The sequence below is a fragment of the Rhododendron vialii genome, chromosome 2a (genome assembly GCF_030253575.1).
Source record: "Rhododendron vialii isolate Sample 1 chromosome 2a, ASM3025357v1".
Lineage (NCBI taxonomy): Eukaryota > Viridiplantae > Streptophyta > Magnoliopsida > Ericales > Ericaceae > Rhododendron > Rhododendron vialii.
In genome coordinates this window covers 21750759-21777476 of record NC_080558.1, presented here as the reverse complement: position 1 = coordinate 21777476, position 26718 = coordinate 21750759, and the positions used below count along the sequence as shown (strand labels likewise).

Sequence of the window (26718 nt, the reverse complement as noted above, 5' to 3'; positions counted from 1 at the left end):
AATGGAGCCCTAGCACTTGGCCATCCTCTCCTAGTGGCTCAAAGGCTCCAGTGACATAAAGGAAATCAATCTCATGATCCCGAGCGGAGTCTGGCAGGTTGAGTACGAGACGCTTTTCTGCCCTTCTAACTTTGAAATAGTAGGTATTATACTCAGGGTTTAGTACAATACTGTACCACCACTGAATATCCCAAATTCCTAACTGGGTCCCCAGAATCCTATTCAAAGCTATTACACCCATTATCAGCCTAAAGACGTTTGTTGATACTTGCATGGGGGTGAGACGATACCAGTTTAGGATCTGGCAGAGTAGTGGGTGAAGGGGAAATCGGACTCCACCTTCGACGATGGCCACGATAGGGATGCACATTCTATCCCAGGAGCCACCATCCCTATCTGCTCCTAAAGGGGCGAGTTCGAGCCCCACATTATCAGGGATGCTATACTCAGACCTAAATGCTGCCATGGCAGTTGGGGTTTCACAGAGTTTCCTAAATTTACTGGGTCTATGAGGGTGATCATTATCATCAGCCATGAGTATATTCAGAAAAGAAGAAAAACTGGAAATGGGAACGAATAGAAACCCTAGAAACAACCCACGAATTTGAGAGTGAGATCTCAGAGGGAAACCTAAGCAGACGAAATGGAGTGAGAACAAGAAATCTTACAAGAATAATGTGACGATTCCCTGGAGTGCAATCAAGTTTGTAGACGGCGGCGATGGCGGAAGGCTTAGAGAGAGAAACAACTGAAAGTACGAGTTGTATTTTTGGGTAAAAAACCCAAACGGCGCCCTTTCAGGGGTTTAAAAGCAAGAGACGGAGATGAAACGTCTCTACTCACGCCGTTACAGGCTAAGGTAACGAAAAGCAAAAAAATGTTCTGACGCCGTTTCAAGGAACGTCAGTTCGAAATTAATGATAGGCATACGAAACGTGCCACGTGGAGTCGATGCCTCGGGATGGTACGAAGGCAAAAAGCGCCAAAACATCAAATGAATATTAGAGCAGTGACCGCATAGGATCAGAAGAGTCTGATCTAAATAAATTTTTTGTTCCTAAAGCTTCATATATTGCCCCCGAACAATGGTAAATGAATGAAGCTGGGGAGCAATTGTAGGGAGGTATTTCCGAACACATACATTTAGTTGCCGAACAAGTGATATTCGCACGTGGTAAAAATGACAGGACTTACCGCCGGGCAATATGGTGAACAGCGATATGGACCAATGATATGGAAAGTCATTGATCCATGCTGTCTGTTCGGCAAATTAAGGGCCAACTTACATGTGAAGTAGATGGTCCAAAGCAGACTGTTCGGTTATAAAACAGCCGAACAAATGAAGTAAAGAACCAAGCACGTGATACGAGGGATCACGGGTTAAAAAGCAATGCAAATGGTATGTGGGACCATAGTTTGAATATAGACATGACAGTCATCATGCTAAACAAGTGTTCGGCAAGATGGACCAGTGACATGAGAAGTCAATGGTCCAAGCCGTCTGTTCGGTCATGAGATGGCCGAGCAAAGAGAGAGCTCCAATCAAGAATAGGAGCATAGGGAATACTCTGGAAGATTCCAGAGTAGTCATGTCCCGTAAAGGAATAAGATCCCGGGAGTATAGGATCTAGTAAAGATACCCAATGAGAATGGGATGTTCAGCTCATTATGGAAAAGAATCCAAAGAGGACTCTTTTAATGAGCTGATAAAGGAAACGAGAATCCTTGATGTACTGGGTTTCCTATACGAGTTGGGAATCCTATGGAAACAGGGATGCTTGGGCAACAAGCATACGAAAATCTATAAATAAGAGGTAAACCTAGAGGTAAAAGGTACGCAATACATTGCTTTCATATTGCTTTCCTACTGATAATTAGGGTTTGATTGCTAGTACGTGATACTAACAAAGGCATCGGAGGGCCTTTGCCACGAGAGGCAAAGGTGCGCTCACCCCCTATCTATTTTGCAGATTAGGGTTCCGACGACGAATTAGGGTTCTGGTGAAGAGGCACGAACAAGCCGTTGCAATCCAGTTGATCCGAAGCATCAATTGTTTTCATCCCCCTACATGTAGCATTGTACACCCTTTCCTCTGGAACTAGAACCGGACCTGTTGTTCCCTCTGGATCTACCATTAGATGTCCTTCCCTGAGTCTCACTTTGAACCGCAAATGCCGAATTTTCTCTACCCTCAAAACTTGATTTTTTCTGAGTAAAATGAAAAACCAACGCCGACTACACCTGCTCCAAACTCACTGTATCTATCCCATACAAGAGAGTCATTACCAAAGTATTGTATGAACTCGAAAGCGAAGTAAGAAGCAAAAAGGCCTTGTCTTCCTCTTCTATCTTTGCGTCAATTTTTTTAAGCTGATCCAAATAACCATTGAACACGTTCATGTGCTCCATAAGATTCCCGCCTTCCTCCATCTTTAGCTTGTACAACTGCCGCTTCAAATGCAACTTGTTGGTCAAGCTCTTCGCAAGGTAGAGCTTTTCCAACTTCTCCCACAAGGCCGATGCCGAATCCTCATCCATGACATGGTTAATAATATTATCAACAATACAGAGCCGAATAGTGCTCACACACTTTGACTCTAACTCCTCCCATTCTTCATCTTTCATCGTCGTTAGCTTTGCATCATTTCCCTTCAACACCCTAGCCAACCCTTGTTGATCAAGGATATCTTTCACCCTCCTTTGCCATAGGGTAAAGCTGCCACTTCCATTAAACCGCTCAAGAGAAAATTGAGAGTTGATCGTTGCCTTCATTGTGGATGTAACGGAACTGAATCTCAAACACTGGTCAAGAACCAAGCCGGCTCTGATACCACTTGTTGGGATTAAACGCTGAAGCACCCAAGAACAAAGATTCAAACACAACCATAATCGCAACCAATGGAAGTATGATGAAAAATAAAATAGAGAGACACACACAAGAATTACGTGGTTCGGCAATAACATGCTCCACGGAGAGGATCCCGTTCTTTCACTATGAGAATTTCCGTACAAGTACACTTGAGTTTGAAATAACCCACACCCAACCATTATACACTCACTCATACAAGAGAACACACTCTCACCAAGTACTAGACTTGACCCTTGCACACTCTATTTTTCACCTCACTCTCTCTGTACCGAAAACACTTCCTCACATGCTATTTTATATGCACCCATCAAACCCATGCAATAATAATTTTACTGATTCCCAACAAAGGAGGGCGGAAGGCCGCGGCAACAATACAGAGAAAACAGCTAGCACATGCAACAGCTAGGACTTCGGTTCCAGAGGCAAACAAATAGTGCAAGACTTTTAAGACTTTTCATTTATTAGGAATTTGAACCAACCCAACAAAACTTTCATTCAGAGCATCATGATCAGGGCTTACCTTCATATACAAAACCCACATGAGTCCTTAAGAGCATCCACGAAAGGCATTTGTTAAATCAGACTCATCTGCATAAATCTGGTACTTGTGTGGTACGTCAAAAAATCTGCAGTACCTACTACCTAGGCTGCTTGCTGATGATCAAAGTGTGTAATAGTAGCTCCCTGAAGAACTCATCAGTATCCAAAATTCTAAATACAAAAGAGATCCAAGGCATTATCTTTGCCTTGTTTACCCAATACCTGTAAACTAGATACCAAGTATCTCATTTTTGAAATGATATAGAAGAAAAATGCCTTCTTGCATAGACAATTTGTTAGAAAAATGGGTTGGTTCAGACCGGACCCAACCCACATGGGTTATGTGATTGAGTTGGTTAGAAGGATGAAATGGACTTCTTATCTCTATCTGTTAGGAGAGTTCAAAGATAATAAATCACCTACATCTATTAGGAGACTTTGAACTCTTGGACTTTAATCTATAAATATAGTCCTGCAGATATTTGGAGATACACCACAATAAGAAAGAGTTAGAGTTCCATCTCTCATTCTCCTCTAGAAACATTCTCCTGTGAAGTATCTTCTTTCTCTAGGGTTTCCATCTAAAAACCCTAGGATTTGCGGTGTGGATATTAAGAGCAAACTCTAGTAGTCTCCTCTACCCGACGTGAAAAGAAGACGGTGTTCGTGAACGTAATCAGTGCTTGTAAAGAGGGCCTCAGATCATGAAAAGCTGAAGCATCTTAATTCCGCTGCGCTTCAATCGTACGTGTAAGTCTTATGTGATTTACAAACTTTCGATCCTATAAAGTTAACACAATTCAACCACTTACAAAAGACCATGTTTTCCAAAACAGGCAGTAGAAAATCATCTTAGAATAACTATCTAGTATCAATTACATATACCTTGCCAAACTACATATAGGACAATCTGCACTGGCTTCGATTGCTCCATTGATATTTCCATCTCGTGTCAATCTCTTCCAAACTTCTAACGAGAGACACTCAAAGAAACACAAAAATCAACTAGTCAATTTCATTACTAGTTAAACTAGTTAACTTAAACATCAATATCATACAGATAAACTATCATCATCAGTACCAAAGTAGTGAATGCTAGAATTTCACTAGAATTCAAAACACAAAAATCAACTAGTGAATTTCATTACAGTTATCCTAAACATCAATATCAAACTATCATCATCAGTACCAAACTAGTGAATTTCACTGGAATTCAAAACTTGTGAATTTTTGGGTAGTGCATTGCACAGTGAAATTTCAATAGCATTGAGCAATGTGAAGACTTGAGTAGTGAATTTGACTAATATTGAGCAATGTGAATTTCACACAAACTCGAAAATTTATTACTAGTGAATTTCACTATCATTGACCAATGTGAATTTCACACAGTCGCAAATTTCACTACATCAGATCTAGTTAATTTCACTAGATACAAGATATATTGATGAAAATTGATGAAATTCTCACTTTGTGTGTTCAGGGATTGTATTTTGAACAATTGTTTGTGGAGTCTCATGTTTTCTGTGAATTCATGCATATCGTCCAACTCTTGGATTTGTACCATTTTGCAATTGCCAATGTACAAACAATTAATATTTAATAGTGTAGGTTAAATGCACAGCTTTGAGTAGTGAAATTTACTAGCATTGAGCAATGTGAAACACATGAATTTTTGACAATTGAAGTTTGATAATATTGATACAAAGCTCTCTAACTTTCCGCCTCCATCAAAAACCAGATCTAGTTTTTCCATTTGGTTGGGGGAGGGGGAGGGGGGGCACCGCTGCCTGCCTCCCCCCTCCTCCTCCCTATCCTTTCTTTCTCTCTCTCTTCTTGCCCCGTTCTTTCCCGTTTCTAATCTATTTCTTTATATTCAAAATGATCAGCAAAGTTGTGGTGGTTGGAGGCGATGGTTGTGGGTGGTTGTTGCCGAAGTTATGGTTCTCGAAGAACGTGTCTTCTCCAGATTGTTTATGGGGGCCGAAGTAGCGGTTTCTCGGCGGTCGTTTTCATGGGGTTTCCGGTCAACGACGGGAGCGACATCGGTATCATTTTCTCGTTCCTCCTTCTCTTGCTTCCTCCTCTCATTTTTTCTGGCCCCCTCCCCTACAGATCTATAATATTTCAGTATTGTACCAACTATTGGTTGTGTTGCCCTCTCTCGGCCGAGTAGTTTATACTCTAAATGATTTGTGGCTGGTTTGTGTAAATCTATATCTGTATTAAAAGTATTATGCGGAAAACAGATATAACAGGATTTTGAATTCAACACATCTCAAGAACAATAAATAGCGTACCTTTGTTGGCCATCGTGATTAGAGAGAACAAACTCCTTAATTAGAAACACCTTAATTCTTGGCTCACCTTCTTCTCTCTGTCTCTACTTTTCTAGAATACCCCAGTACTTTAATTGATGAAAAAACCGTATGAATAAGGGGTGAGTATTCTACCTTTTATAGAGGAGAGAAGAGGGCCTTAGAGATAATTATTAAAAGACACCTAGTCCATCAAGGTCTCTTTTATTATCATGAGTTTTTCTTAATCTATAATTCTAATTAGTTGTCGTAATGAACCATATCACTTCATTGGCTTATCTGATAGTGGAGTCCCACATATACAAAACGTGAAGGCTAGTGGGCCACACTAATGGAAAAAAATTAACATTCTCCCACTTGGCCCATCAAGCCGATTGTGATGCAAAGTGTATTTCTTCAAAATATGCATTTTGTTTAAAATGACTCGAGTGGGCTCCACACTAAAAAACTTTGACACGTGATCACGGATTTAAAAATAGCCAATAGGTTCAAACCAATTAGAAACTTTAATACTGTGTTTAATTCAGACCACCAATGTGAGTCATAGCGGTTGTATAGCACCATGCCACATTCCCTTCTATGCACCACGCCATTGATAACCTTCACTAATCAAGTCTATAATAGGAAAAATATTATTATTTAGGCTGTAATGCCTAAAGCCCCTGTAATTTGTCTTGTCAAGACATTTCCTGTTGAACATAATCCAAAATAAAATGTGCACGCATAATTGGAAACAGGAAAATCAGAAACAAATTTTTATTTGCGCTAAATAGTGTCAATAACAATAAGCACTCAACTACTAATATCAAGTATTGCTCAAAAGACCCATCCTAATAACATGTTCTTTGTATGTCTTTGGAGGTAATCCCTTTGTCAACGGATCAGCAATCATAAGAGTGGTGCTTATGTTTTCAATAGACACTTGTTGTTTCTGGACTCGTTCTCTAACAACCAAGTACTTTACTTCCATGTGTTTCGAACCACTAGAGTACTTTCCATTCTTAGAGAAGAAAACTGCAGCGGAATTATCACAATAAATCTTCATCGGTCTGGCAATTGAGTCGACAACACCAAGACCAGAAATGAAGTTTCACAACCATAACGCATGACCTGTGGCCTTAAAGCACGCCACAAACTCGGCCTCCATTGTAGATAAAGCAATAATGGATTGCTTCACACTCTTCCATGACACTGCCCCACCAGCTAATAGAAAGACATAACCTGATGTAGACTTTTTGCTATCGTGACAGCCAGCAAAATCAGAGTCCAAGTATCCGATCACATCCAAATGATCCGATTTGCTATAAGTAAGCATATAGTCCTTAGGTCCTTGGAGATACCTCATAACCTTCTTCACTGCTTTCCAATGTTCCATTCCTGGATTACTTTGATATCTGCCCAGCATCCCTACTGCAAAACTAATATCCGGTCTAGTGCAAGTCTGGGCATACATCAAACTCCCTAATGCTGATGCATATGGAATTTCATCCATTTGCTTTCTTTCTAAGTCATTCTTTGGGCACTGGCTTTCATTAAATTTGTCACCCTTGACAATGGGTGCATCACTTACTGAGCAAAGCTGCATATTGAATCTCTCTAGAACTCGGTTAATATATTTACTTCTGAGACAGTCCTAGCAGTCCTCGAGATCGATCTCTAAAGATTTCTATCCCAATAACATAAGCTGCCTCACCCATATCAACCATTTTAAAGTTCTTCGAGAGATATCCCTTAGTTTCATGTACTAAACCAAGGTCATTACTGGCTAACAAAATATCATCCACATATAGCACCAGAATGATAAACTTACTCCCACTGACCTTCAGATATATACACTGATCAACAGCATTTTCTTTGAAACCGAAGGAGGTAATGGTATCATTAAACCTTAAGTACCATTGCCTGGAAGCTTGTTTAAGACCATATATGGATCTCTTTAATTTGCATGCCAAATGCTCTTTCCCTTTTATTGCGAATCCTTCAGGTTGCTCCATGTAACTATCCTCATCCAAACTACCATTCAGAAAAGCGATTTTCACATCCATCTGATGCAACTCCAAGTCATAATGAGCTACTAGGGCCAAGATGATTCTAAGTGAGTCCCTCTTTGACACAGGAGAGAAGGTCTCCTTATAGTCAACGCCTTCTTTCTGAGTGAAACCCTTGGCCACAAGTCTGGTCTTAAATCGTTCGATATTGCCTTTTGCATTGCGCTTAGTCTTAAAGACCCACTTACAGCCGACTTTCTTACAGTTAGTAGGCAATTCAACGAGATCCCAGACTTTATTCTAGTCCATTGATTTCAACTCATCATTCATAGCGTTAAACCATTTATTAGAATCATCACTATTCATGGCTTGTGAAAACGAAATCGGGTCTTTCTTAATCCCAATGTCGAAATCCGATTCTTGTAGATATACCACATAATCATCTGAAATGGCAAACTTTCTTTCCCTCTGAGATCTTCTCAGAACTGCCGGTTGTGGTGGTTTTACAATACTTTCAATGGCAGTATTCTCATGAAGTGGAGAATCATTACCTACATGTTGTTCATTCTCCTCAACTGGTTGAGGAATAACAACTTCTCGACGAGGAAGAATTGTTGGGATATCAACTCTTTCTTCATCGAAATTAACCTTTCTTGATTTCTCACTCCCACTATTTTCGCCATTCTCTAGGAATTTCGCATTTCCGGTTTCAACTATTCTCGTACTATGGTTAGGACAGTAAAATTTGTAACCCTTAGACTTTTCTGGATAACCAATAAAATATCCAGAAATTGTTCGAGAATCTAACTTTTTCTCTTGTGGATTATATATTCTAGCTTCCGCTGGACAACCCCAAATACTCCCTCCGTCCCAAAATGATTGACCGGTCCGCAAAACGGAGTGATAAAAATAATGCAATTTTTTCAAGAAAAAATTCAAACTTTTTTCACAAATTAAAAATACTCATTGATATCTAGTAAGTTGTTAAAAAACTTTTGATTTTTTCTTGCAAAAATTGTATTATTTTTAACACCCCGTTTTGCGGACCGGACAAACATTTTGGGACGGAGGGAGTATGTAAATGTCTTAAACTGGGTTTCCTACCATTCCACAACTCAAAAGGAGTAGTTGGAACTGCCTTACTAGGAACCTTATTTAAGAGATACATAGCGGTCTTTAATGCTTCTCTCCAGAAGGAAACAAGTACATTTAAAGAACTCATCATACTTCTAACCATATCCATAAGTGTACGATTATGCCTCTCAACAACACCGTTCCGCTGTGGCGTACTAGGCATTGTGTATTGAGCACGAATGCCTCGCTTTTCTAATAGTTTGGCAAATGGGCCAGGATTTTGGCCTGACTCATTATATTTTCCATAAAACTCACCACCTCTATCCGACCTCACTATTTTGACATTTCTATCTAATTGTCTCTCGACCTCAGTAATGTACATCTCAAGGATGTAGTAATGTACACCTCAAGGATGTCAACGGCTTGAGACTTTTCATGAATTAGATATACGTAACCATAACGTGAGAAGTCATCTATAAAGGTGATAAAGTATTTTTGTCCAGCAAAACATGGAATAGGACTTTCGCAAATATCAGTATGGATTATCTCAAGAAGTGCATTGCTTCTAGTGGCACCTTTCTTTGTGTGTTTGGTTTGCTTTCCCTTAATGCAATCCACACAAATTTCAAAATCAGTGAAATTTAGGTCTTTTAAAATCCCATTCTTCACCAATCTGTCAATTCTATCCTTGGAGATATGCCCCAATCGTCTATGCCATAGGGTAAATGATTTTTCATATATTCGACCACGTTTTAAACCAACATCCGAATGCAGGGTCACTAATGATTGTGCAAACTCATGATTCAAGGCAATTTTATATAAACCATTATATAAATCACCAGAACCAACCATTATTGAATTAAACATCAATTTGAGTTTTCGACAACGAAATGAAACTGAATATCCAAAACAATCTAATTTAGATAAAGAAACCAAATTCCTAGAAATAGAGGGAACATAAAAAGTGTCTTTAAGATCTATCTAATGACCCGTCTCTAAAACCAAGCGATAGGTACCAACAGCTTCCACGTCAGCCTTGAGACGGTTCGCCATAAAGACAAATCTCTCACTTTTCTCTGGTTTTCAGGTTGAAAGGTATCCCTGCAAGGAATTCGTAATGTGAGTCGTAGCTCCAGAATCTATCCACCAAGTATTAGAAGGAACTTCATCAAGATTTGATTCGTAACATACAAAAGAAAGATTATTACCCTTCTTTTCGAACCAAGCCTTACGCTTATTGCAGTCCTCCTTCACATGTCTCTTACTGCCACAAAAGTGACACTTGATGTAGGGAGGTATTCCCGAACAGGTACAAAACGGGCCCGAGCACGGTCAAAGAAAAGGTCAACACGCTATGGACCAGTGACATGAGAAGTCAATGGTCCAGAGAGGTTGCACGATTCTCGGTGCAATAACACAAGATGTTATTGGACCAAATACAAGGAAAGTGACATGTGATGCCACTGTTCAGATACATTGTTCGGCAAAGAGCCGAACAATGAAGAAAGCATATGGTCTCGATTGTTTCTTAAGGACCAGTTACATGTGAAGTAACTGGTCCAGGTCATCTGTTCGGCCATGAGATGGCCGAACAAAGAGAGAAGTCCTATTGAAGGGAACATTCTAGAAGGGTCCAGAATCACCAGTATTCCGTTAAAGGGTGAGATCCCAAGAATATAGGATCTAAGAAAGATACCCAACGAGTATGGGATGATTGGCTTGTTATGGAAAGAGTCCTACAAGGATTAAGGAAATAAACTGATAAAGGAAACGAGAATCCTTGATATCCTGGGTTTCCTATTCGAGTTAGGAATCCTAGGGCAACACGGATGCTTGGCCAGCAAGCATATGCAAATCTATAAATATGAGGTAAACCTAGAGGCAAAAGGTATGCAATTCATTGCATTATTTGATATTTACCTACTGATAATTAGGGCTCCATTAGTACGAAATACTAACAAAGGCATCGGAGGGCCTTTGCCACGAGAGGCAAAGGTGCACTCACTCCTTGTCTGTTTTGCAGGACGAGGGTTTCATTGACAAACTAGGGTTCCATTCGAGAGGCACGTGAAGCCATTGCATTCCAGTGCTATTCAGAGCACTACTTGAATTTGTCCACCTACACTTGACAATGAAACCATTATGAGCCTGACTACTTTTCTCAGGTTCACTGACTTTCATTGGTGAATATTTTCTCATTTTACCCTTTTTCTTTATAGCAACTTGAGTCACTGTCAATGCAGTGTGACGCCTTTCCCTTCTCAATCTCACTTCTTCATGAACACACAAGTTTGTTAGCTCATTCAAACTCCACTCTTTCTTGTGGGCATTAAAGTGAGTTTTGAATGGGCCAAACTGTGCTGGAAGTGAGTTAAGTATAGCTTGAATAAGGAAAGACTCATCCACTTGAATTTCCAAGGTTGCAAGCATTGCAGCTTTATCATACATGTTCAAGATATGCTCTTGAACTCTACGACTACCATCATATTTCATGGTGCTTAACTCAGCCATAATCGTACCTACAAGTGACTTATCAGCAAATTTAAAGCAATCTTCCCCAGCCTTTAGGTATTCTAGTACAGTGAAATAAGGAACTGTAATAGGAAACTGTAGGTGGACAAATTCAAGTAGTGCTCTGAACAGCACTGGAATGCAGCGGCTTCACGTGCCTCTTGAACGTAACCCTAATTTGTCAATGAAACCCTTGTCCTGCAAAACAGACAAGGAGTGAGTGCACCTTTGCCTCTCGTGGCAAAGGCCCTCCGATGCCTTTGTTAGTATTTCGTACTAGCGATCAAACCCTAATTATCAGTAGGAAAGCAATAAGAATGCAGTGTATTGCGTACCTTTTACCTCTAGGTTTACCTCCTATTTATAGATTTATGGATGCTTGCTGCCCAAGTATCCATATTGTCCTAGGTTTCCTACCTCGTATAGGAAAACTAGGATCTCTTGGATTCTCGTTCCCTTATCAGTTTATTTCCTTAATCCTTGTAGGACTCTTTCCATAACAAGCCGAACATCCCATACTCGTTGGGTATCTTTCTTAGATCCTATATTCTTGGGATCTCATCCCGTAACGGAATACCAGTGATTCTGGACACTTCTAGAATGTTCCCTCTGCTCCTACTCTTGATTGGAGCTCTTTCTTTGTTCGGCCGTCTCATGGCCGAACAGACGGCCTGGACTAGTTACTTCACATGTAACTGGTCCTAAGGAAACAATTTGGACCATATCCTTTCTAAGGAGCTCTCCTCATGTTCGACTCTCTCTTGCCGAACAAGTTTCTTGAACAGTGGCATCTCTTGTAATTTTCCTTGTATTCGGTCCAATAACGTCTCGTGTTATTGCACCGAGAATCATACAACCTCTCTGGACCATTGACTTCTCATATCACTGGTCCATAATGCGTTGACCTTCTCTTTGACCGTGCTCGGGCTCGTTTTGTACCTGTTCAGGAATACCTCCCTACAGAAACAAAATAGGACAATACTTAATAAAAGCTTTGAGAATTATAAACATTTATAATGATGAACTATTGACATCACTTAGGTCCTCCTTTGGGTGAAACCTAAGCATACCTATTGTTCACTCATTAATTAGGACATCTATAATGATGAACTATTGACATCACTTAGGTCCACCTTTGGGCAAAACCTAAGCATACCTATTGTTCACTCATCATTTAGGTGCAACATAATCACCTACGTAGGTCTAAATAATTTATACACCTTATCAAGTTAGTCATGTTATCTTTGGATATCCAATCCTAACCCGTTAAGTTGCATAAATTACTCATCCTACCCAGTTCATAATTATTTAAATGTGTCTCTCCTTTGGGCCTAGTCTCATTCTTATAATTTTGACTGCAATCGAGAATATCATTGACTTAATTGTTACCCTTTTAACAAAACTTTAATGTAATTTAATATTCATAAGTTTCACTAACCTAGACCACTTTGGTAACTACCAAATTAGTAATTCCTGTGAATATTAAACTAACCAATAATATACTCTATTTTTTTATTCGAGTTATGCCGATGTCATTCTTTTATTCAATCACTATTATCAAAAAATAAAATATATAACTAAGTATTCTTTTATGTGATTGATAATCCGTTCAATGACATTCACTATAACCATAACTCTTACATATACTGTAACACAATAATAGATAAACTTTCCCGATTAAGTGCTTCAAAATAATCATACATTATTGCAGAAAACATAATCTGACAAAACAAATTAATTTTGTAAGCATGCGGTTATGATCTTTATTTCTATTACTAAACACATAAAAACAGAATCACGATTACATAAAATCACCATTACAGTAAGATGATTTTCCAGTCCACTAAGCATGACAAATAAATGAATCCCAATTACGATTCAATCAATTTTACACAACTTACTTACCCAATCATTATGCAAGCAGTATTCATATATAACAGAAGGTGAACTGTTAGTTGCATAAAGGACTAAAATTAATAGACTCCATCAAGCAAAATCCACTATGGCAATTTAGATCTTAAAATCACATAGATTACATGTGAAAAATAATTAAATGCCGAGACGAGGACTGTCTTTACCGAAACATTATCAACCAACAAAAAAAGTTAATGGTTTATGCTAATATATTCACTTATTAGCCCATGAATCAACGTCGACTATAAATGAGATGAAAGAAGAAGAAAAAAACATCCTTTCTATCTCACCAAAGAACGGCACAGTAGCAATAAACTATTAGTTACATAAGGAGTAAAATCGATAATATGCTCCATGTGTCATCATCAACTGTGAAAAATAAATCTTTGGAAGACACGTATGATTGGGATTCATGAACCATAAAAGACAAAATTCAAATACCAATAAAAATCAAAGATCACCTTTGCCATATTATAAACTGCTAATTCACGAACGTCGGTTACTTGAAAACACGTGAGTATCACAGGTCCGATGTTTCAATTTAGTCGATAGGCAATAATTCGACGCATAGCAGTATGTTTAACATGATTAAATTCCAAGATGTATTGATTCAGAAAAAACCAAGCTCTGATACCAACTGTAAATCTATATTTGTATTAAAACTATTATGCGAAAAACAGATATAACAGGATCTTGAATTCAACACATCTCAAGAACAATAAATAGCGTACCTTTGTTGGCCATCGTGATTAGAGAGAACAAACTCCTTAATTAGAAACACCTTAATTCTTGGCTCACCTTCTTCTCTCTGTCTCTACTTTTCTAGAATACCCCAGTACTTTAATTGATGAAAAAACCGTATGAATAAGGGGTGAGTATTCTACCTTTTATAGAGGAGAGAAGAGGGCCTTAGAGATAATTATTAAAAGACACCTAGTCCATCAAGGTCTCTTTTATTATCATGAGTTTTCCTTAATCTATAATTCTAATTAGTTATCGTAATGAACCATATCACTTCATTGGCTTATCTGATAGTGGAGTCCCACATATACAAAACGTGAAGGCTAGTGGGCCACACTAATGGGAAAAAACTAACAGTTTGTTCCTAGACAACCAGCGTTGTTGCCTAACAGCGTGGCGATCCGGTGGAGTATCGAAGCTTGGTCGATGTTGCCTCCCCCCGTGTAACGACCCTGAATTTTGGTCTGTAAAAATTTCGTTAAATATTTGAATTTTATTTGAATTACTTATTTTCTCTTGAGTGTTATATGATTTCTTGTTGATATTCTTCGTAGTTAAATTTTGGTCCTTGGTTAAACTCGTGACTAGAAAAACCTACGTGACCAATTTTGTTAATTTCCAACCGACTACTTGGAGGAACCAAGCAACCGACTTACCTAGTTACTAGATGAACCTCTTGGACCTTTTGAACCTTTATCTTTACCCATTGGTCCATAGTTGCTAGGGTAATCTTTGTCCATTGGACAATAGGCCTCCTATTAAAATATTTTTGATAAGTACAAAGATATAATATTTTAATGGTTTATAAAAACATGTGCTAGTACTTATATGCATTGTTTATTGGGGATTCTTCCACCCCTCCATTATCCATTGGATAATAACCACAAGGGTAATTTTTGTCCATTGGATAATAAATTTTTTATTTATAAAAGTACATGTAGTCATTTTAAAATCTTATTTTAAAATAAAAGGTGCTTTGTACTCTTTTGTCCATTGGTTATTAACCGCAAGGAGAATCATTATCCATTGGGTAATAACCGCTAGGAAAGTTAGTAACCATTGGGTAATAAAGTCTTTTGACCAAATAAAGTACCGATGTGACTAGGGAATCTTCCAATAAAGTTGATGTGACTAGTCAAACTTTTCAAACCCTAGAAATTTCTTATTTATTTCTTTTTATTAATTTGGTTTTATTCTTTGTCCATTGGACAATAAATGTTAGGGGAACTATTATCCATTGGATAATAGAAACCCAATTCTTTATATTAAAAGGGTTTTTGAAAGATTTGACAAGTACTTTGATCTTTTAAAAGAAATGACATTTATAATTATTTTGAAAAGTACTTTTGATTATTTTTTCTAATAAAAGTACCATAGTAACTATTGTCCATTGGACAAAGATTGTTAGGAAAATCTTTACTCATTGGACAAAAGCTTTTCCTTTATTATATTTGACTAGAGTACATATATATAAACACATGCGTAAATTTCAAAAGGACATGTAGTCTTTTAAAAGACTTAAATTATGATTTAAAGTACTCGTACCTTATTATCCATTGGACGATAACCGTTAGGGTATTTATTATCCATTGGGTAATAGAGTTATTCTTTCACCAAGTACATGGGTTTATTAAATTAATCTTTTTTCTTAAAACCCCATGTGATGAAGTACCCATATTTTATTATGTAGCCTTTAAGCCTAATATTCTCCTAAGTACCTTTTTATTATTTTGTATTGGGGTTTTTACCCAATTGGATTTGTTTAATGGGAAGTGTGATCTACCTAGATTACAAAGTACCCTAGTTTATTTATTTAAAGGGGCATGTGCCTAATTGGATTTTTGTTTATTGGTTTTTAGATTTGAAAGAATCTTGTACCTTTGTACCTTTCTTATTCTTTCTTGCATTTATATATATGTATATATATATATATGTGTGTGTGTGTATGTGTACCTTTGCAAGAGAGAGGAGAGAGAGGCCAAGAGAGGAGAGAGAGGCCGAGAGAGAGGGAGAGGAGAGAGAGAGCCGAGAGAGAGATAGGAGAGAGAGAGGGAGAGATTTTGTTGTACTTTCTTGACCTTCCATGATCCTTCCTTGATCTTTCTCCAATCCTTGGAGAATTTTTTCCCTAACCAAACTTAACTCCCCATTTGTACTTCCATATTTGATTAGTACCCAAATCTTGTACCATTGTCTCCCATCCTTGCAACAAATCTCCCAAAGATCAAATCCTTAGCAAATCCTAGCCATGCAAGCCTACCATTTAGCCATGCAAGCCTAGGTTTAGACTTTAACCTTCCATAAGTGCATGCCATGTGTCAAAATTTGAGGTAAAGAGAGAGAGAGGGGGGCCGGCCATGAGAGGGAGGAGAGGGCCAAGGTTTTGCCTATAAATAGCAAGCCATCCCATGCCATTGAACTCACACCTTCACCTAGCAACTTCTCTCTCTAGAAAAATTGTATTCTTTCTTTGTTCTTTCTTTTGTTCTTCATGTTCTTGAGTTCTTCTTGAGTTCTTCAAGAAACTCATCCTAAGCCGCCACTAGACCGCCACTCGACCACCCTCTCGATCCAAAAGTAGTAGTAGTATTAGTCAAGTAGAAGTTTCGAGAGAAACCTTTCTCTTTCGAAGCTACCGGAGACCACTGTAGGAAGTTACTCCGCCCGACCACCGACGTACCTTTCGTAGCCGACTACCGCCGAGAAGAACTGTAAGGAAATCCTTACTTACTTCCCATTTACTTATTTACTTACTCAAGTATAAAGTAGGTTATCTTTATTTCCGTACTTATCGTTTGATTAGAAGTATTCGTATTTTGATCTTTAAGATAGTCATGAGTATGCGTATATGAATTGCTTGTATTACTTGTGGTATGTGATAAAGCATAAGTGATTTCACTCCAAAGACGTCCGTACATGTGGCGTTGTGCTTTGAATAAAGCATAAGTGATACACTCCAAAGGCGTCCGTATATGTGGCGTTATGCTATAAGTAGTGATTGAGCGTGTTAAAGTAATATAGAATTGGACGATCTTGTTAGAAAGATACGTGTCCTACCGCGGAGTCTTGAATGTAAACGAGACACGAGAACCGGGAATGTAGAAACATGACACCTAGAGTGTGATTAATGAAAGGAAACGTTTTTCGAGGAAGGAAATATTTTTGAAACAACATAATGACCGGTTTTGGGTGGCATTATGTGAGTTGTGTGCGTGTGTAAAAGAAACATTTGAAAAGGTTGAAATGTTTTGGAAACCGCGATGTGGCCGGACGTGGTAGCCCATCGTGTGGATTTTGAAAACCGCAACGTGGCCGGACTTGGTAGCCCGTTGTGTGTATGAAAACTCGTAATGTGGCCGGACTTGGTAGCCCATTGCGTGGATTGTGAAAAACCACAATGTGGCCGGACATGGTAGCCCATTGTGTGGTGTGTGTTTTGTGTGCGTTCCAATGGGAATCCGGGAAAAGCGGAACCATTGTGAGGTTGTGTGTGTTCCAATGGAGATCCGGAATAGCGGAACCATTGTGAGGTTGTGTGCGTTCCAATGGGAATCCGGGAAAAGCGGAACCATTGTGAGGTTGTGTGTGTTCCAATGGAGATCCGGAATAGCGGAACCATTGTGAGGTTGTGTGTGTTCCAATGGAGATCCGGAATAGCGGAACCATTGTGAGGTTGTGTGCGTTCCAATGGGAATCCGGGAAAAGCGGAACCATTGTGAGGTTGTGTGTGTTCCAAAGGAGATCCGGAATAGCGGAACCATTGTGAGGTTGTGTGTGTTCCAATGGAGATCCGGAATAGCGGAACCATTGTGAGGTTGTGTGCGTTCCAATGGGAATCCGGGAAAAGCGGAACCATTGTGAGGTTGTGTGTGTTCCAATGGAGATCCGGAATAGCGGAACCATTGTGAGGTTGTGTGTGTTCCAATGGGATCCGGGAAAAGCGGAACCATTGTGAGGTTGTGTGTGTTCCAATGGAGATCCGGAATAGCGGAACCATTGTGAGGTTGTGTGCGTTCCCATGGGAACCCGGACCGGCGGAACCATGGTGAGGTATGGCTTGGTTATCCGCGGAGAGGAGCCAATGCAATTGTGTGCCAATGGGAACCCGGCGCGGCGGAACCATTGTGAGGATACTCGGAAGACCGGCGCGGCGGAACCGAGGTTGGGTGTGTTAAAAACAAATTTTGGAAACCGCAATGTGGCCGGACGTGGTAGCCCATTGTGTGGAGTGTGTTTTGTGTGTGTTCCAATGGGATCCGGGAAAAACGGAACCATTGTGAGGTTGGGTGTGTTAAAAACAAATTTTGGAAACCGCAATGTGGCCGGACGTGGTAGCCCATTGTGTGGAGTATGTTTTGTGTGTGTTCCAATGGGATCCAGGAAAAACGGAACCATTGTGAGGTTGGGTGTGTAGCTTGGTTATCCGCGGTACGGAGCCAATGCAATATGGTGTGAGTTAAACAAATGATTTTTGAAAGATGAATTGGTATGTGAAAATATTGACACGGTCTACGATGAGTCACGTAGGAGAAGCCTGGAAATCTTGGACACCAACGATAGATGATTAATGAATGTGGATGTGTAAATTATTAACTGCGTATATATGTATCATGTGGAAATCGATGTGTTATTATTTCCTGTTGTTTTAAGTTATGGGTTAGTGGGTAAGGATTACTCTGCTGAGCTTTGTAGCTCACGGTGTTGCCTTTTTGGTGACCCTGACATATTATATGGGTGGCGACGCCGGTATAATGTGTCAGATTTCGTAGATGATCAGGGTAAGCAGATCACCGTGGAGACTTTTGGAGCTGAGGAGCTGGCTAGGATGGAGAAGAAGGAGGAGCTGTAGATAGGAACCTTAGAACCCCCTTCATTTGTGTAAATATTGAACTCTTGTGAGAGTATTTGTTGTAAGAAGAGCCAGACTCTATTTTGAGGTTATCAATAAATTGTGACTCTATTTTGAGGTTTTAAATGAAATTGTCTTTTTAACGTACCCAAAATTCGGGGCGTTACACCCCATGTTTCACTGTTGGGTGGCACGGTCTTCGCCTAACGGCTTTGGTTGAGGCTCGCGTCCAGTTTTATGGGTTGCATCAAGGTTTCTGATCATTGACATGGGTTGGCTTGCGGTGGCCGTGGTGGGCTGGTGATTGTTGGTACTGGTGATGCGGGTGGTCAACTGGCAGAGTGTGGTGGTGCATGCGGTCAGTTTCCGGTATAGTTCTGAAATTGTATAGATTTTTTAGGGTTAGGTTTTGGGCTTCTTTGGGTGTGTGCTTAATTGTAATATTTGGGCTTTTTAGGCCATCAGGAGTCTGCTTTAATGTTGTATCTGGGTTTTTTGGCCCTTAGGTGTTGAGGGCTTTGTCCCTCTTTGTATTTCCAACTTTTGGTTGGAATCCCTTTTCCCTAATCCCTTTAATAAAATTCAATTTTGCTGATAAAAAGAAGGAGATAATATTGATACAAACTCGTGAATTTACTTGCTTTGAGCAAACTAAATTTCACATAGACTAACGAATTTCTCCATCATATTTTCTGTCGAGGTCTTGTGTTTGCGCTAGATCGAGCTTGATTTCACTCAAACTCGTGAAAATTTGTGTGTGTGTTTGTGTGTGAGTGCGAGAGAGAGAGAGAGAGAGAGAGAGAGAGAGAGAGAGAGAGAGAGAGAGATTACTTCGATAATGCAGAAGAGAATGAGGGAGAAGAGTCTAGGGTTTACCAATGTAGAGAGAGAGAGAGAGTCTGGGAAGATCGAGACTATGTGTGTGAGTTGGTCACGCCCTATGCATGTTATAGAAGAAGGATATTATTGTCGGAAAAAATGTTAAAATCTTTATCGGTGCTTTTTGGCGTCGTCCAGGAGCTACTGGAGTTTCCCTCCAGTTTTTTGGACCCGCCGGTCAATCACCCCATTTCTTTCCCTCTCGTTTCGCCCACTTCTTCTAAAAACACAAACAGACAGATATACACATGTGCTCAACAGAAAGAAATGTTTTTTAGGTTATTGCCAAGACCACTATGGTCCTCCCCTCCAGTTTCATCTTTTATTTGTTTCTCCTATTACAAAATGGAGAGAGAGAGAGAGAGAGAGAGAGAGAGAGAGAGAGAGGACCAAAAGCATTAAATGAGAAGGGTCCATAAGGACCAACCCTACATAACAACCCTCATTATTGAGATACATAGAGCTGTCCCTTGGTAATATTCCCATATGGTAAAAACGGAGGGTTTGTAAATATTTCTGAGTCTCGAAAAGAATTTTAACCCTAGAGAATTGTAGGAGATATTCCATTCTTTGAATCTTATCAAAATATTGATATTGATATTTCATAAAGACAGTAGCACACAGACTAGTAGTTATTACCATTTAAGGCACAAGTTGTTAAATGCAAGAAATTTGATTTAGGTGAAAAAGGAAAAATCACCTGAGAGATGCCAGAGAGAATTCAACATCAATGGACTGTACAAATGGGCATGTTTGGGTAAAAATTCAAACAATTCAACTCGACCAAACCGAACCGAACCGAATTGTTCATTAACAACTTGAGCGTGGTTCCTTGGAAGCGACTTTGAGCTCGCAAAACTTTTAAGTTCAATTTATAACCAAACCAAGCTCCAGTATACCCTAGCTCGGTTTGAGTAGGGCAGTAAACTCAAACCTGTATTAACAAAATTTGAAAAGTTGCACTTGCCCCTTATTCTTTCGATTTTGCAAGATTTTTGAACAAATTTGCAAATATGGTTTTGATAGGATTATCATGCTTTTTTCAAGTTCAAGTTTATGACCGAGCTTGGCTCGTCAATTTGAGGCCAGCTTGAACATTTTTGCTCCAATCAACTACTGTCTACTGGTGTCTTTTTAAGCTTGAACACTTCGAATCTTGGCTCGGCTCGTTTACAACCTTACATTCAACAAGAGGCAGGAACTTATCCAGATGACTTGTAGATAAAACTTGATACGAGGGAAGACTTTGATAGTTAATTGTAGTAGTTAACAATATACAAGCAAACATGAACTCACAGGACCAAATTTCTCTTTTTGAAAACCACTACCTCTTAACTCTTTCCTTTCACCGAAGACAGCAAACAAACACTCAAGAGGGAACAAGAACTGAGAAAAAACATCTAAAAAAAGAAGCCCAATCCTTCTCCCTCTCCTTCTCCTTCCACATCCGTTTCTCAAGCAACACTTCCTTGATCTGAAGCATCTTCGTAGTAATAAGGCGTCAACTTCCCATCTTTCCCATTCTTGGACTGGCTTTCGGCACCTATTTCTTGCAACAATTTCACCACCCTCCTCATGGAGGGGCGGTTGATTGGCAGAGGGCTGGTGCAAAGGAGGCCAATGTTGAGTACTTTGCATACCTCCTCCTTGAAACATGAATCGAGCTTTGAGTCGAGTACATGGTCTATGCCTTTTTGGTCAAGAGTAGTGCATACCCACTTGACCAAATCCTTTTCCCCGAATTCAGGGTCCACTGGGAGCCTCCCGGTGACTAATTCGAGGATGACCACGCCGAAGCTGTATATGTCGCTCTTCTCATTCACTCGCAGCGTGTATGCATATTCTGCAATGGACAAGTAAATGTTAAATTGAGGGATTGAAAGGATAATCTAGAAATAATAACCAGCAGACGCTAAGTACTCAATACCAACATTTGTTTGAACTGAATATGGCTACTGACAATTTGACATGAACAAGTCTAACTGATCATTCTGATTTCTAGTATGATTGGAACTTTCAGAGTGGATGGAAGATATTAGTATTGATTTGCCAAAGTAAGCCAAGAACTTCAAGAAAAAACTGGAAATAAGAGGTAATCGTCAGTTTGATGCATAACTGACACAAACTTATTAATTTGACTGCTAAGAATAGCTAAATTTCAATTCGTTTATTAATTTGACTGCTAAGAATAGCAATTCGTTCTAAATAGCTATCAGATGATTCTGTTAGGTTCGGTTGCTCTTTCATAACAAATACCATTTGGCTACAATGGTGAAACTATTGGATACTTTTAGCTTTAGGAAATATTTTACAGAGCAATGGGCGTTTTGAACTATTAGAAACCTGCAGTTAACTACGAAAACAGAACAGATAGAAACAAATACCAGTATCTACCTATCAATGACCTGTTTTTGTTTGCGAACTACTATAAGCGTGCACTCAACCACAACAGCAATGATCTAACATTAGCGAAATATAACATCGGGGAATGGTAATGACAAAACATATGAACACACTAACCTGGAGCAATGTATCCACAGGACCCCGCGATTATAGACATTGATTTCCCCCCTTTCCCAATCGCATCCACCGCTTTCGCCACTCCAAAATCTGCCACTCGTGCTCCAAAATCCCCATCCAACAAGATATTATTCGACTTCACGTCCCTATGAACGATCGGAGGCACACAATCGTGGTGCAAATACGAAAGCCCCTCTGCTGCATCCATCGCGATCTTATACCTAATAGGCCAACTCAACATCCCACTCTTGTTTCCATGAAGCAAATCCCCTAAACTCCCATTAGGCATATGCTCGTACACCAAAAGCTTGCAATCCTTCGTAGTGCAACAACACCATAGCTTCACAATGTTTTTGTGCCTTATCTTTCCTAATGTCTCGACTTCTGCTTCAAAACCATCATCTTGAATAACATTGCCACCCTTTTCAACATCTCCACTCTCCACCACCATTTTTGCCCCTCCGCCCCATAGCTTTTTCACCGCCACCACCTCTCCACTACTAAGAACAGCCTTATAAACTTTCCCAGAAGATCCAGTTCCAATCACATTATCCTCATCAAGACAATCCAAGATTTCAAATTCGCTAAAACCCAATTTGTGGAACGACATTAGAGTCCATTTCGACTTGTCAATCGCACTTTTTGCTTTCTTGAAATTCCTATACTTCAGGTAAAACCAAACAACACCCACAATGAAAACTATCCCAGCCAGCATAAAGATTGATCTAAGTAACCAAACATAACCCATATTCTTATACCCAGTTTTCTTGTCACACAGACCAGCTATATCACCGCACAAACCAGGGTTACCTAAAAAGCTGGACTTATAAATCTCCTTAGCATAAAAAGGAGGAATATCACCTGAGAGGTGGTTACTGGACAAATTGAGCTCATTTAGCCTCAAATTCTGCAACCCAAGTGGGATTTTCCCTGAAAGTTGATTCCCAGACAAATCAAGGTAATTTAGAACTGACAAAGTTCCAATTTCTTCTGGAATATTCCCAGAAAAGTCATTATCAGCCAAATCCAGCTCATTGAGTTTCTTCCATGAATGAATCCCACTCGGAATTTCCCCAGATAAGCCATTGTTGTGAAGATCCAGCTTCCACAATTGCCCAAGATTCACTATACTATCCGGTAACGACCCAGTAAACCGGTTATTGCTTCCGGTGAACTCCGTGAGATTCTCCAACCACCCAATCTCCTCCGGGATACCGCCGGAGAATCCGTTGTTCGATATCACCAGCGCCGACAAATTCGACGCTCCGGCTATCGTCTTCGCGATTCCGCCAGAGAACGAATTGTCGGCCAGCTCGAGCAAGTAAACGTTGGGAAGCCCCCAGAGTCCCGCCGGAACCTCGCCGGAAAAGTTGTTGTACCCCAACCGGACCCGCGTAAGGCTCGTGCACTCCCCTAAACTCGCCGGAATGTCGCCGGAAAATGAGTTGTATATCATCAAAAGCTCCTCTAAAGTACCTTTTTCACACAACCCAGATGGGATTTGTCCCTGGAATTTATTGTTCGACGCGTCAACCCACAACAGCGCAGAGTTCTTCCCCAAATCCGCCGGTAACTCCCCCGTTAACCGGTTTCCAAACAACCTTAACTCATACAAATTCGGAGACTTTGCTAAACTCTTCGGTAAATCTCCTTCTAGCTGATTCTCGTACAGATTCAATGATTCAAGTGGCAGAGAACACAGCTCATCTGGAATGGACCCACTCAAGTAATTCATCGAGGCGTCCAGCAGCCGCAACGACGTCATTTTGTTCCACCCCGTCGCCGGGAGCTCCCCGGTTAACGAGTTATTATACAGCTCTATCTGCACCACGCTCGTCAACCCAGTGAGCGAACTCGGTATATTCCCATTCAAGTTATTCAGAGCCAAATCCAAGTCCTTTAACTTCTTGAGTCCACCCAGCGAGTCGGGGATCGGACCCATTAAGTTACACCCGGACATCCACAAGATCTCCAAATTCGTCAAGTTCCCCAGCTCCGGCGGGACCCGACCCGGTCTAAACGGGTTGTAAGAGAGATTCAGCTGCTTCAGAGTTGTGATGTTACCCAAGAAGGAAGGGATTTCACCGTCGAACAAATTGGCCACTAAAGAGAGCACCTCGAGGCGGGGGAAGGCGGCGAAGCTCGGCGGGACGTCGCCGGAGAAGTTGTTTCCGGTCAAATCGAGGTAGTTTAAGCTGGGTAGGTGAGAGAGAGTAGTGGGTAGGGATCCAGTGAGTAGGTTTTGAGAAAGGTCGAGGTGTTGTAGGGATTGGCAATCGGAGATGTTGTCCGGGAGGGTGGAGTTGATGGAGTTGTTGTAGAGAGATAAGAAGGTGAGGGTGTTAATGCGGCAGAGGGGTAAGGGGAAAGGGCCAAAGAGGTTGGCGGAGGAGAGGTCGAGTGAGTAGACCTCCTCCGACTGAGTGTCGCAGGTGACTCCGGTCCAGTTGCAGGGGGTGGGGTCCCTCTGGTTCCAGGTGGAGAAGAAGTTGTCTGGGTCGGAGAGGGAGAGGGTGAGGGTGTGGAGGTAGAGGCCCTGTAGGTTCAGAGAGTGGACGGGGGTGAGGAGGAGGAGGAGGAGGAGCAGAGGAAGCATTGTTTGTGTTTTGGTTGCTTCCAAAGGGATTGATCTTTATTTCAGTGTAGTAGTATTATACTCCTATTGTACAGGGAGGGAGGGAGGGACTATATGTAGTAACATGGAGAGAGAGAGAGAGAGAGAGAGAGAGAGAGAGAGAGAGGAGAGGAGAAGAGGGGGGATCGGAGAGTGGAGATTTGGGGGTCAATTAGGCATGAGGAGTAGTTGAATCATGCGTTCTACTGGAGTATTTTTGTGAAATGAGTGTGCTTGCGTGTGTGAGAGAGAGAGAGAGAGAGAGAGAGAGAGATGATGGGGTTGCAAGTATGCAGGGGGAGCCGACAATCGTGTTTATCTGGAAGCCAGCTACTGCTGTGGAGCTTTGCCAGAGACTGTGCGAGGTAGATGAACAGTATTGAACACTGGTAATTTTTCGGAGTAATTTTGCCACTCTTTTTTTTTTTGTGTTAATGTCACTCCATTGTATATTTTTATTAGATGATTTGTTTAATGAGCAAAAAGAGGTGACATTAATAAAAAAAATAGTAGAAAATTAATTCTTTAAATTTTTTAGATACTGGTAATTCTTTTTTATAGATTTACGTATTTTTTGTCTTTTATTTATTTTAAAAAATTTAAAGATAAAATTTTTTTACGTAAGTTTGCGTAATTTTTTGTCTCTAACTAATTTTTTATATTTTTGTATATACATATATATATATATATATCTATATTAAGAATAAAAGAACTAAAAAAATCACTAAAGACGAAAAAACACAAATGACAAAATTATCAAAAAATTTGGAAAAAATATTTTTGAGAGGAGAACCAAACAATGTGTATTATGATTTTCGCACTCTATTTTTTGAGAAATGCATCAACTTTCTTGTCTTTTAGTGATAAAATTCCTCATAAAATTTTTACCAAAAGTAAATATCTCAGACAACATTATCTATGTTCGTAGCACTGCTGTTTCAGTAAATATCTCAAAACATACAAGTATATTTCATATTTCACTTCTTAATTTGAAGAAGGATAATTAATTGTATATTATTTTATTTTTACATAGAGCTATTTGAAAATTGTGTATTTTAGTGGATTCTTCGAAAATTCAATCATCCTTAGACAAAATTTGGTGTTTGATAGAATTCGGTGTTAAAAGGATGCTACGGTAAAATTTAAAGTGTTTATAATATTTGAGATATCTGTTGAAGTATGCAAAAATTACCAAAATTTTCAAATTGTTCTTATATTTGGTATGCTGGAGATGCTCGAAGATTGAAAATTATTTATGAGATAGATGTGCAAACACACATAATGAGTTTGGAATGGTTCGACGTTAGTAAGTTCAACATGTAAGTAGAATTCAGAGCATCGGCAATGAGATTTGATATATTTGTGTGTTAAAATGTTTGTTAAAAGGTTTATTAGGATAAAAATAGGTTGCACAAATGTGTGTTAGACATTGATAGCATAGAAATGCGTTAGAACATACACAATGAGTTTGGTAAATTTATGTGTTAAAATGTTTGTTAGGATAAAATGAGTCCCACAAGTATGTATTAGAAGTAATGGATATTTATATTTTATGGTTAGAGTTTGAATTATAGAGGTGAGATCCACTTATTGTTTGCTAGCATCTTTGCCAAACTTGGTACACATGCTAGCACACTACTAGATTTAACACACTCTAATACACAAGCATTGTGGCACAAAAAATACATTTTTGTTTGCTAAATCTTAACGCACACAATTAACACATTAGTTACCAAACATATTACGGATGCTCTCACCTTCATCAATCTTGCTGTTATCTTTCTAGATCCATTTTCAGAGATTTATGTCTGTAGAAGCGGTCTTGAAGATATATGGTGGGGTTTTTTGTTTTAATTGTTTTTCCACACCATTTGTTTCATGATTCATGAATAAAGGGAGGTTT

At 39.7% G+C, this 26718-nt stretch overlaps 2 protein-coding genes across 2 annotated transcripts; both read right to left on the bottom strand.

Annotated features, from left to right (window-relative positions):
* Nucleotides 1-9853: 9853 nt before the first annotated feature.
* LOC131317308 (uncharacterized) lies at nt 9854-14305 on the bottom strand. Its single transcript, XM_058346866.1, has 3 exons — nt 13944-14305; nt 10911-11306; nt 9854-9888 (listed from the first exon to the last, which is right to left on the bottom strand). Exons 1-3 carry the CDS (start codon nt 13954-13956, stop codon nt 9854-9856), a joined length of 444 nt encoding a protein of 147 aa, XP_058202849.1. The 5' UTR covers nt 13957-14305.
* A 6594-nt stretch (nt 14306-20899) lies between these two features.
* LOC131315965 (receptor-like protein kinase HSL1) lies at nt 20900-25160 on the bottom strand. The gene is made up of 2 exons (XM_058345221.1): nt 22202-25160; nt 20900-21524 (listed from the first exon to the last, which is right to left on the bottom strand). The coding sequence occupies exons 1-2, from the start codon at nt 24795-24797 to the stop codon at nt 21136-21138; spliced, it is 2985 nt and encodes a 994-aa protein (XP_058201204.1). The 5' UTR covers nt 24798-25160; the 3' UTR covers nt 20900-21135.
* Nucleotides 25161-26718: the final 1558 nt, after the last annotated feature.

What these genes read in the sequence shown, in the direction of transcription:
- LOC131317308 (XM_058346866.1), bottom strand. An exon ending in TAATGGTTTCATTGTCAAGT is followed by an intron (nt 9,889 to 10,910) that starts GTAGGTGGACAA and finishes AATTCCTTGCAG; the next exon opens with GGATACCTTTCAACCTGAAA.
- LOC131315965 (XM_058345221.1), bottom strand. Translation starts at nt 24,797, where the DNA reads ATGCTTCCTCTGCTCCTCCTCCTCCTCCTCCTCACCCCCGTCCACTCT. An exon ending in CTGTGGATACATTGCTCCAG is followed by an intron (nt 21,525 to 22,201) that starts GTTAGTGTGTTC and finishes TGTCCATTGCAG; the next exon opens with AATATGCATACACGCTGCGA.